General features: G+C 40.2%; 1 protein-coding gene across 7 annotated transcripts in view; it reads left to right on the top strand.

The window, feature by feature from the left end:
• Positions 1 to 12,263, top strand: part of PDE4D (phosphodiesterase 4D) — a 1,065,327-nt gene extending 1,053,064 nt beyond the window's left edge. For all 7 annotated transcript variants that reach the window (XM_040421313.1, XM_040421310.1, XM_040421314.1 and 4 more), the window contains 4 exons: positions 3,122 to 3,276; positions 5,269 to 5,391; positions 5,838 to 6,020; positions 8,453 to 12,263. In XM_040421313.1, the coding sequence (XP_040277247.1) occupies positions 3,122 to 3,276; positions 5,269 to 5,391; positions 5,838 to 6,020; positions 8,453 to 8,854 (863 nt within the window). In that variant the 3' untranslated portion in view covers positions 8,855 to 12,263. The remainder of the gene's footprint in view (positions 1 to 3,121; positions 3,277 to 5,268; positions 5,392 to 5,837; positions 6,021 to 8,452) is intronic.
• Positions 12,264 to 12,558: the final 295 nt, after the last annotated feature.

Genomic DNA, 12,558 nt, shown 5'->3' with positions numbered 1-12,558 from the left:
CACCTTGCTATAGTGGATGGGCAGAAATGATTTTGATAATGCGGTGTATATCTGCAAAGTACCTCGTATTCATTTCATATGGTGAATATAGCACTAGTGGAAGGGAAGGGAGAGCAGCCGCGCATGCGTGGCCAGCCTCCAATTACTTTTATGGGAGTTCCAAAAATATCCGAGTGCTGGATCGGCTATTTCTAGCAGTCTCATAACATCAAATGGAGGGTTGGACACTTCTGCGCGGCTTGCTTTCCAATCGCTGATATGAGATTTCTGAAAATGGCCAAGCGTTCTTGCTTGACTAAGTCCCATAATCTGAGTCCCATAGCAGTGAATGGAGGAGACACCTTGCATGCAAGATGTGCTTTCTTTCACTTCGGGGACCCCGTTTTGGAGATAGGAACAGGTCCCAGAGGTGGGACCCTCATCTAGCTAACATTTGTGGTATATCCTAGCGATTTGCTATAAATGTTGAGATGGGTCAACCCCTTGAACATAAAAGCTTGATTGGAACAGGTCAGTTTCTGAAAACTGATTCCATTTAATACTTGGCCTTTATTTCCTCATTACCTGCTGAGCTCTGGGCTAAGATGTGGTGCTCCTGGAGTCTGAAGAGGTTGATTGACCCCGAAACCAGTTTCTGTTAGGGCCATGTGTTTAACATAAAGAGAAAAAGGCACTCACCTGTTCCTTGCCGCTCCTTTCCAGCGCCGAGGCTCCTGTCCTTGCTCTTTCCAGTCCGCAGCAAACTGGAAGCGTAACTTCCTATCCATTCACTTTCCTCAGAGGAGACAGCACTTGACCACTGAGCCTCTCTGGAACAAGTCGCTGTTGGAGGAGGTTTGGGAGCCTCGCCATTGGGGCGGCGCAGTGGTGAATGCCTCTTTACTTTATGCTAAACGCTTTCTCTGTCCTAACTAAATTTGTTTTTTGGAGTCAGACAATCCCTTTAAGAATGGATGGAATAGAATGTTTGTGGCATTTTGTATTCCTTGTACCTAAATATAATTGGATTTCGGTTGCGTGCCTGGTAACCAGAGGGATACCCTAGAGTGCACAAATCAATGTGATGAGTCATCTAGCAAACAAGTGAAGAGAATGTCAGAGTGGCGTGCTGTATTCTAGTATATCGTGTATTGTGTTCACATCTTTAGCCTCGGCACATCAGGTTAGGTTTGTTATGCTGTGTACCGTACTTTTGTACAGGATACATTTAATTTAATTTCATATAACACTGGGGTAAAGCGTGGCACAACCTAAAATTCATATTTCTGTGCTTTTCTCTTTATTCCGTTTGCATTGTTTATAGATTTGTAATCATAGTGTTATATCTTTTATTCTTGTTATTTTGTCTTTATTTTATATTAGTTACATTATTTATTATAGCTTTTCCAGCTGGAAAAAAAAAATTGCATTTTATCTATGTTCAACAATTTGGCTTTACTTTATTTTATTAGTATTGTGTACTTAATTAACATATTTTGGTTCTAATGTTAAAATAATATAGTACAAATTAGAATCTAAAAAATTTTGATACAATTTTAATTACTAAATCAGCGTTAGTTTTAAGATGAATTCAATTTTTTTATTGCTAGGTTCACGCCAGGTTTAAATAAGTGTCCGTGGTGTGGATGGGAAAGGGGATGGGTTGCAGTTCTGTCTCATTTGCCATTTTCTACGCCTGTTTCAGGTGTATAAAAAAGGTCTATATGTAAGATAGCTAGTAAGCTGTCTTACACTTAGAACTGGCGCTGGATGCGCCGAAGTTATGAAGAGGCCAGCTATAGGGATTTATGACGACTGACCAGTCTTAATAAATGAACCCCTATGTCCATAAAATACGGACCCATTGAAAATGGGGCCCTAATTTATCATACCTTCACTCCGAAAGTCTGGCTTCAAAAGGTCGCAAAATGGGGCTTTTGAGACTTTTTGGGCTCAATTGTGCAAAGAAATTGCGGCTTTTTGCGTTTTTACACCGATCCACTATTAAAATATGGGTGGGGAAGTGGGCGTGGTTAGCTATGTTAATAAGCTTCACTCCAGATTTATCACTGAGGCTTTTTAAGAGTTGCAAAAAAGTCGCAGTCTCTCTCCAGTAGGAGTGTAGAGTAATAAAGCTGGAGTAGCTTTTCTATACAAAGGATTTAATGATTAGACAAATTTATCAACAACATCCGGCATTTGGTAAATGTGGCATAAAGTAGATTAAAGCAAAAAGCGACTTCCAATATTCCCGTCATCATAAATTCCCGCCTAGGTCTGCAAATAAAATGCAGACTGCACATGGAAGGCATTTGTATTTTGTGGATCGACGATTTGCGGATACGGTCGTGTGCACGGTGCCTAAAAAGAATATGCCTGTGCTGTAATACTACATACAAGCTGTAGAGATGCGGGGGCTGTTTTTGGCAGAAAGCAGCCATGTTTTTTTTACTGTACATCTGCATTCTGTCTTCAGAGAAATCAATACAATGCATTTCATAGCGCAATGACAAACTATATTTAGATATACATCCCATGTCGAGCGTTTATTTATTATATTAAATATCTGTTTTTTGCCTTTTTAATGATTACATTTTATATTGCAAAACAATACACGATCACCAGTGGAGCCAGGGGGCTTATAAATGCATTTTTATGGGATATTTAGGGTCGCTAGGAATATCGTTTGATTACCCAAGGAACAGTCTGTTCATTGCTTTCAAAATGTGTTGCAAATCCTTAGAAATAGCTCTTTGTCCTGTGATGGATTGCTAAGCCCTACTGATGTGGAGAGCATAGTCACCTCAGTCCCTGCCCGTCAGTCATTCTGTGCCATAGAGGTCGGGCACTGGCAGGGGTCACTATTTCTGTACGAGGGGCTGAGGCCGGCAGCGTGTCTGGACCAGTGTGATTAAAGCTTCTGCTCCTTGATTAATTTAGGGTAATAAACACATGACTCGAGAGCTATCATTTATCACGTCAGATCTGTCCTTATTTATATGGATTCACGCTGTTTCTTTGCAATTGAAGCAATCAGGCAATCATATCCTATAATTAACATAGACAAGTTTGAACTATCTTTTTTTTCTCCTCTCGTCCCCTGTGTTGCGTCTGTTAACAACGATCCTTGATTTCCTTCCAGACTCAGAATTAGCCTTGATGTACAATGACTCATCGGTTCTGGAGAACCACCATTTAGCTGTGGGATTCAAGCTGCTACAAGAAGAGAACTGTGACATTTTCCAGAACTTGACCAAAAAGCAGAGACAATCATTACGGAAAATGGTCATTGACATAGTGAGTACAGAATGTCGTCAAATGTCGCCTTCAGATTCTGTTCATTTTCTTACTCCGGCCAGGTAGAGGACCTTGTCCGCTTCACATAAACACTGTAGCTGTTGTCCGCCACGTACACAGAGCAAAGAAAGGGGAGACCAGTACACCGTGCTTCACTGAGCATGCGCAGGACGTCCCCGGGGCTGCCTGTGGGATGTCAGTCAAGGCACGAGAGGCATGGGACTGCAGGACTCTTCACCTGAACAGTATTGCCCAGATGACTCTTGAGGTGTGATTACAGTAGCATACATTGCGTCCACTTTAGAGTAGGAAAATCGGGTGGAAATTCCCTTTAAATGCAGGTGTTTGTAGTTTCTGCAGTTGGTTTATTGGTGTTACTATAGGGTACTGCTTTAATGATCATGCAAGACATAAGCACTCTGTGTGCAGCCATATGCTACCGCCACTCTCCCCTAGAGGCAATACATTGGGTGCAGAATATTCGAAACACTGCATGCCATAGGATAGGTCATCGTTATCTTATCCCGGGACCCCCGCTGATCAGCTGCTTGAGAAGTTGCCGACGTTCACAGTAGCGCCGCAGTCTTCTCGCTGCTTTCCCTAGGCCACGTTCATTGGTCACAGCTCAGCCCCATATGGAACAATGTACAGCGCTGTGCTTGGTGGGCTGAGAGAAGACCGCAGCGCTACTGTGAGCATAGGTGCCTTCTCATGCAGCTAATCGGCAGGTGCCCCTGGTGTCGGACCCCCACCGATAAGAGGGTGCCCTATCCAGAGGTATGCTATCTATCTCTGAAAACCTCTTTAAGGATTTATCGTCTGATTTCACACATTATGTTACAGCACCGTTAGACTAGTAATAGGCGGGGCTCTGACAACCTTCCGATCTTTGCCATAAATAGTTGTCAAAAAATATCGCTGCTTTAATTCAAGTATACAGTATGGGCAAAATAGGAATAGGGGAATGATATGTTCCCTCTCTCTGTGCTGTCCCCGCAGTCTAGATTAGTTTATGTCAGTGTTTCACACCGGCTGGTTTGGAATTAGTCTCAGCTTGCCTGTTCCATTCTAGGATGTAGAGCCGCAGTGGCCTGACCCTCTGAGGTATCTGCGTCCGTTTTCCAGTCTATTTTACATTCTCACTCTTTCCCTTAGTAACTAAAATAGTCTTCGTCTTGAAGAAAGGTGTGACAGGCGGGATGTTTTCTTCTTTCTTCACAAGAACATTTCTTTCCTTCTGTGGGCTGCTTTTAGAAATAAGGCTGCAGGATTCACAAATTAACCCTCCGTCTGCAGATGTCTTATTGACAATACCTGTCGCCGATCAGCACGGCCCACTCCTGGTTTAATAGGATGGATGGATAGAGAGAGTGAGATATGTAGAGAGAGATCGATATTAGGGAGATAGATACTGTAGATAGATAATATAGATAGACAGATAGATACAGATTACACCATAAAATACACTGATGATGTCATCACTGCAGGACGAGACAGAATGCTGCTTGTAAAGGAAGCACTTATAACATTATTATAGTACAGGAGACCAGGTTCCTTATTATTGCAGTTTATTCTCACCAGGAAGACCCAGAATTATTCACAACTCCCTTGTCTATTTTTTTTCTTCATTGACAATCTGGGAGTTTTACTATTATTTCCATGACCTACTTGTGGCCAGTTGCGTCCTCTGGTTTCCCCTTATTACCTTCCTTGCTGTCTCTGGCATTCTTCATGCCTTACTTTGTATTCCTCACTGCGGCAGATGGGACTGGTACATTGCTGACATCCTAACAAATGACAGGCGTATTGAGCTCAGTATCTGCCCTTAGGACTTTAAGACTAATTTTGGCGTTTCACCAGGGACACGGGAAAACAGATTCTCCACTAAAACAGCATAGAAGGTCTAAGCAGCTTTATGAGGACTCGTGTGGATCATGCTTGGTTCTGGGGCTGTGTATGATTTAGTAATGCGGTTTGCATTCTGTCTTCCAGGTGCTTGCAACAGACATGTCCAAGCATATGAACTTACTGGCCGATTTAAAAACCATGGTTGAAACCAAGAAGGTGACAAGTTCGGGAGTCCTTCTCCTTGACAACTATTCGGATAGGATACAGGTAACTTTGCACATGACTACTTATCCAAACCCACCCATCTAAATGGAGATGGAAGAGTGAGAGGGACCTAAACAAGTCCATGTAGAATGGATTTGAAATGGTATTGTAACTCCATGTGCTGAAACAATGGTCACTCAGGTAGCAAACAACATAAGTACATCATAAATATACAATAGACATAGTGGTCCTCAACCTGTGCTCTCCAGCTGTGACTGTAGGTCACCAGGACATGATGGGAGTTGTGGTTAGTCCATATTTTTCTCCACTTCTACATAGAAAAATACCATATGATCCATATGTGAGTTAATGCTGGCCGGCTCTGACTAAAGCTGCACAACATGACTCTTCTAGACGACTTCACAGCTAAGCAAAGTGTAAATGAAACAGAAGACTTGTGCCTCCTGTGTAATAACACAGCAGGTGACGGTGTTTTTTTTCTATTTTAGGTTCTGCAGAATATGGTTCATTGTGCAGATCTCAGTAATCCAACCAAACCACTGCAGCTATACCGACACTGGACAGACCGAATCATGGAGGAATTCTTCAGGCAAGGAGACCGGGAAAGAGAACGAGGGATGGAAATAAGCCCCATGTGTGATAAGCACAATGCATCTGTGGAGAAATCACAGGTAGAGTGTGCACTGATTCACTAGATACATGTGTCATTCTGTAGAAACTGCAATGCTTCTGATCACTACAGGTCAACTGATATATACAGTGATCTCTGCCTGAAATTGTGGGGGTATGGATATGAAAGAGTAAACTCTCAGCCCAAGCCTTGGTAATGTTAAAGGGCATCTGTCAGCGGGTTTGTACCTATGACACTGGCTGACCTGTTACATGGGCACTTGGCAGCTGAAGGCATCTGTGTTAGTCTCATGTTCATATGTGCCTGCATTGCTGGGAAAAATGCAGTTTTGATATATGCAAATTAGCCTCTAGGTGCAACGAGGGCGTTGCCGTTGCACATAGAGACTCTGCTGTCTCTGCAGTTGCCGGGCCCTCAGCACTTTGACAGGGCCAGGCATTATGATGTTTTCACTGCCTAGTCCTGTCAATCAAAGTACAGAGGACGCAGCAGTTGCAGAGAGAGCGGAGTCTCTAGGTGTAACGGCAACGCCCCCGTTGCACCTCGAGGCTCATTTGCATATATTAAAACATAATTTTTCTCAGCAATGCAGGCACTTATGAACATGGATTTCCTAAAAAAAAAGACCGCACAGCTCAAAACCATCCATGGAAATGTCAGTAGTAGAAGGCATGCAGAAAGCGTCCTTGCAATACGATCGATCACTGGATTTGATATCTGGGCTCCCACCACAGTCAATGCCTCTATCTCCTAGATATTATGCAAGAGAGCTTGACGTAGTGAAATGCCGCAAGTCTTATAGTAGTCACGCTTATTTATTATACTTACAAAATTAAAACAAATAAGTGCATATAAAATCACGTAGAGTACTTCCGATTTTTCTGTATTTTCTGTATTCAGAATGCTATTATTTTCCATTCTAACCATGTTATAATGGAAAATAAAAAAGTAAATGGGGTCCCGGGTTGCTCATCTTTTGTCTCCTTAGCAACCATGCGTGAAAATTGCACCGCATCCACACTTGCTTGCGGATGCCATGCGATTTTCACGTAGCTCCATTCATTTCTATCGGGCCTGCCTTGCGTGAAAAAACGCAGAATATAGAACCTGTTGCGATTTTCACGCAACGCACCAGTGATGCATGAAAAACATCGCTCATGTACACAACCCCATTGAAACGAATGGGTCGGAATTCAGTGCTGGTGCAATGCGTTCACATCACGCATTGCACCCGCGCGGAATACTCGCACGTGTGAAGGGGGCCTAAGTGTGAACTTGAACCTACCTCACCATAGACCTGCTGCGTTCCAAGTAAGATTGCGGTTTGAGACTTTTTTTTTTTTTTTGTTGAATCAATCCCATTTGTGTAAAAATATGAACATGGGACCAACACAGATGCCTTCAGCTGCCAAGCGCACATGTAACAGGTCAGCCAGTGCCATAGGTACAAACCTGCTGACAGATGTGCTTTAAGACATTTGGATATCCTAGAGTAGGGTCCTATTCCTTGTCCCTCTCCCCCACTCTGATGGGCTCAATATGACCATGTATTAATACAGCTTAAAGAAGCTGGTTTTTGGGCCATCAGCTGATCATTGGGGTACCTTTTTTATAAAATGTAGTTGTCTGATGATCATTGAGGGTCCCACCAGTCAGACTCCCTCCAATTAGGATATCCTAGCAATATGCTAGGATCAGTTCTTATGGTGGGAAAACCCTCTTAAAGATAGGACTTTCATCTTAAAACAGTTGTCTCACCAGAGTCATCCCCTTTGAGAATGGAGACTTTCCTGCTGATTTTTGCAGGTGAAGCTTTGGTTCAATCCTGCCCAAATGGGAGCTGCTCTTATAAAGGTTCTCTTTGTTCTGACTCGTAGAGGAGGATTCTGAGATTGCCCCCCCCCCCTTCTATGATATACATTTGCACTGATTTGGCATATAGACATGGATTGTCTAAATAAGACAACCCTTTTAAACATCTGCCCATCTGATGAAAGGGATGTCACAGTTGCTCTAGGTGTTGGAGTGATTGAATTCACGTAATATTGTCCAACATGGCACCTAATGCTATATTCATACATGGATGCTAAGTATGTCAGTATATGTTTTAGTTAAAGGGTCACTGAGCTTTCACAAAACTTTTGTTACATCATAGCGACATATTTAAGAATGAGGAGAGACAGGCTCTCACATAGTGCACTCTCTCATCCTCACTGCAGGAGATGGAATCAAGACGGGCTGATAGACTTTCTATTGAGCCCGTCTTTAGCATTGAGGAGAGAGTGCGCTATGTGAGCGCTCCTCTCTACTGGTTCTAGAGACCATTGGAGGTTTCAGGACTCAGAACCCCACCGATCAAAACCTTCGATACGTCGCTATGACATATCAGAACTTTTGTGAACGCTCGGTGAGACTTTAAGTTAAAAATACCACATGTACTATAATGCCTTTCTTATGCTCTTCTTCATTTAGGTTGGGTTCATAGACTACATTGTTCATCCATTATGGGAGACATGGGCAGACCTTGTTCACCCAGATGCCCAAGATATTCTAGACACACTGGAGGACAACCGAGAATGGTATCAAAGCACAATTCCCCAGAGTCCATCCCCTGCACCCGATGAGCAGGAAGAAGGGAGGCAAGGCCAAACAGATAAATTCCAGTTTGAACTTACACTGGAAGAAGATGGGGAGTCAGACACCGAAAAGGACAGTGGGAGTCAAGTGGAAGAGGACACCAGTTGTAGTGACTCAAAGACCCTTTGTACCCAGGACTCGGAATCAACTGAAATCCCACTTGATGAACAAGTGGAAGAAGAAGAAAGTCAGACAGAACCTAGCGCACTAGAAGGACAGCACTCTCCAGACACGTAACAGTGTGGAAAGCTTTCTCTCTTGATTTTTTTTGTTAGGTTTTTCTTTTCTTTTTGAAGAAAAAGAAATGGTTTCCAAAGTGCATGAAACGGGCCGCAACCATGCTCACACCTCACTGTCATCTGCCAGGATATTTGTTGATCAAAATTGACCTAGTTTACTCAGTTTGGCACTCAGGAATTTTAACTGAAATTCATTTCACAGCAGTGAGAAGCTAACAGGAAACTTTGGCAGACGAGCATTTCAAATTCCTTTTTTAAATTTTTTTTTTTTTCGTTTTGTGGAGTGACAAGACCAAGGAAGACCATGCGGCTTAGCTTGCAAGAGACAAACGGAACCAACAGAATTTTTTTTTAAAAGGAGTAAATACGGTGTTCTCCTTTTGTAAAAAATAAATAAAATTCTCATTTCGGGACACATTGTGGATGGCATGGCATCATAGCAAGATGATGAGCTTCGGAGATGACATGATTTTCTAATTTTAAGTCTTCCTGATAAAATGACTGAAAATATAAAAAAAAAAAAAATTGCCGCTCTTTGGGCTGCAACATACTCTGCATTTTGTACCATATGTAACACAAAGAATTTTTTTGTAGAGCTTACTTTTATTATTAAACATATTGAGGTATTCTATTAAAAAAAATAAACGTTAAAAAAAACAAAAAAACAACAAAACACAACGAAAAAAGGTACATTCATCCGCCACTAATTTTTATTTATTTTTTTCCAAAGAGTAACTTGCAAGTTTTGAGTACAAGTAACGTGCTACACTGGATGACTTCTCCAGGTTATGGATTTTTTTGCACCTTAGAATTTCATAGCAATTGATTGGACTGTAGAGATCCATTCTTTTATATGCTTGTATCTTTCTTAAAGACACTGTCTTGCAGGAAACCCTTTCAGTACAACGTAGATTTTAATCCTCTTTTAATGTTCCGATTAGCACAGAAAGAATGCATTGGCCACTTTTCCAATATATTGTGGAAGGTCACCCTTTCATCATGTACAGGTTTACCCAGTCTCAGTGTTTCACACCTTGCTACACCCCAAAATAGGGATACCGTCATCTAGTGGATTGTGTGACCGACTGGCCCATGCTGTCAGCCGCTTGTGTCCGTGAATCTAATGTTAATGCAAAGATGTTTCATGCTGAATGCCTTTCCCTTTTTTTCATCCTGATCTAATTGGCTTATGTGCAATATATAATAGCAAATGTTCTGCGTTCCTTAGAAGTATAGAGCATCCCAAACACACACGTATATGTATATATGTGTATGCATGTGTGTATACATACATACTTAACCGTACGGTCACCAACAGGCAGCATCAGACTCACCATCCTGTTCCAAAAAATGCACAATATTAAGCACCCACCATGTATATCTTAAAAAAAAAAATATAACTCTCTATTCTCTCTCTACCTGTTTAATGTAGCAGTGCTAAATAAGCAGCACTACTAGCGAAGCTTATTGTACTGCTAGCAAACGTCTGTCTAAGCTCATCCGTACGCCGTAACAAAGTGCATCTACCTGCATGCAGAGTAATGTTGTTTGTGTATAATCTTGGCCAAAAAATATTTTGACAAAAACTGAAAAAAAAAAAAAAAAAAGTTCTTTACAAAGGACTTCAGCCTTTGGTGTAGCCTTAAGTGTCTCTTACTTGTGTTTCACGCCTTTAGAATGGCTCATTTGGCAAGCGAATTTGTAGACAAGTCTCCTTTTGCAGTTTTACCTCCAGCATCTATCTGCATAAATGCTTTGACTAGAAGAACCCACTGTGCTGTCCCATACGTAGGGATATTTCCATTCCACACATTACTCATCCCTGTCGCTCACCTCCTGCCCATGGAGTGCCTGGAATGTAACAATGTAAAAGAAAAACTAAGAAAAAAAAAACTAAGAAAAAAAAGCAATATTATTTCCAAAAATAAAGGTCGACCTGAAAGGGTTTCACAACTGCACTAATGGAAATTGTTTCATACAACAATGTGTCACCTCCATTAAGCATGCAAAAAAAAAAAAAAATGTGTATATATATATATATATATATATATATATAAAATAAAATAAAATTCTAAAAAGAAATCACGCTCACCATCCATAGACAATCAGCGAGTATGACAAGTGTTTTGGTCGGTAAATCGAATGCACTGTAAAATCCTTTTCTTTCCTTTTTTTTTCCTTCTATTTTCCTGTTTGCCAAAGTTTGCAATTATTTTATTCTAATTAATAGTTAAAAAGTGACTTTTTATTTATATATTTTTTTTTCCCCGAACATTAAATTTTTATTTTTTTTGGCCATAAATCAACTGCAAACACTTTTGTTGCTGTATGGCAGCGATTTATATTCTTTTTATTTTTTTTATTTTTTTTAATTTTTCCTGTTTTAACGAGCGCTTATTTTGAAGGTACAGCCTATTGATTTCAAAGGGAAAAAAAAACTTGAACGAAATGGATTTACAGAGCCGTGTCAAAGTGCAAAGTGTTTTATTTTTATTATTCTTATCAACATATTTATTACTTTTGTGCCATTCATGATTTTCCTCACCGGATGACCTTACCTGTAATACAGTCTTGTTTGTCTCTGTTTACAACCATGTATTTATTCTAATGTACATAATGTTAATTGTAAAATACCAGTTATTATTATTATTATTATTATTATTGTTATGACATCATCTGGAAACAGGCGGTGTTCTTATATCTTGAAACTCTTGGTGAGAGAATGAATATTCTGTATATTTTTCTTCTGTATTATAATGTCACCTTAAAGCTTCTTTATGGAAAATCTTAAAAAAGAAAAAAATCTTTAAAAAAAAAAATGCTATGGTAAATATAAAAGTTGCAGGTCTTTGGTCCCAGGGCTGTGCCTTAACTCTGAACTATATTTTAATGTGTTTTGCTGCATTTGGAAATGAGAGTTGAAGGAAAAAGGCTGGGCATTTTCCTTGAGATTTTTTTTTTGTTCGTTTCAACCATGCACTTTTTTAATTTATTTCATACCAAACTAGAGACTAGAAGTAAGGTCAATACAGTTTTATGTTTCTTCTTCTCAGATCATGACATCATACAAAAGCATAACTACAGGGGGCACAGTCCTCTGTGGTCACACCCAGGCCCTGGCACCTGAAAGGGGACCCAAAAAGGTTCCTCTGTTTAATAGGTAGGAGACCAGTACTATAATAACAGTTGGGGGTCCAATTTTTGCATTGGTTCCAGGAGCTTCAATTTACATCTTATACCAGGGCCTTGCACAGGTCACAGTTCAAACACTTCAAAAGTGGGCCATAAAATCATAACTGTACTTAATGTAAATGATTTCTTATGTGAGATCATTTTTAATACAATTTTTTTCCAATAAAAAATAAATAAATAGTGTAAAGACAAGGGGAAAATTAGTTTTATTTTATTTTATTTTTTACACTTTTGCCATTGTAAAATAGAATTGCTGTTACAACCTGTGACACAAACTGCGCTGTAGATAATTGAAAGGGGATAAGAACTAGGGAGGTGTGGAATATTTCAAAATTATTAGCTTTAAAATGATTTCCATTTTCAATTATTATACAGCCCAGACTTGTAACAAACACAGTAAGTTGAATGGAGGATTTACTCTGTGAAAAGTGAAGACTTATATGGAATCTATACATAGTCTTTAAAAAAATATATGTTTAGATTTCGTATTAAATTTCACTTGCTTGTGCA

Source organism: Bufo bufo, chromosome 2 (genome assembly GCF_905171765.1).
Source record: "Bufo bufo chromosome 2, aBufBuf1.1, whole genome shotgun sequence".
In the NCBI taxonomy this organism is placed as follows: Eukaryota; Metazoa; Chordata; class Amphibia; order Anura; family Bufonidae; genus Bufo; species Bufo bufo.
This window is presented reverse-complemented; position numbering and strand designations above follow the sequence as displayed.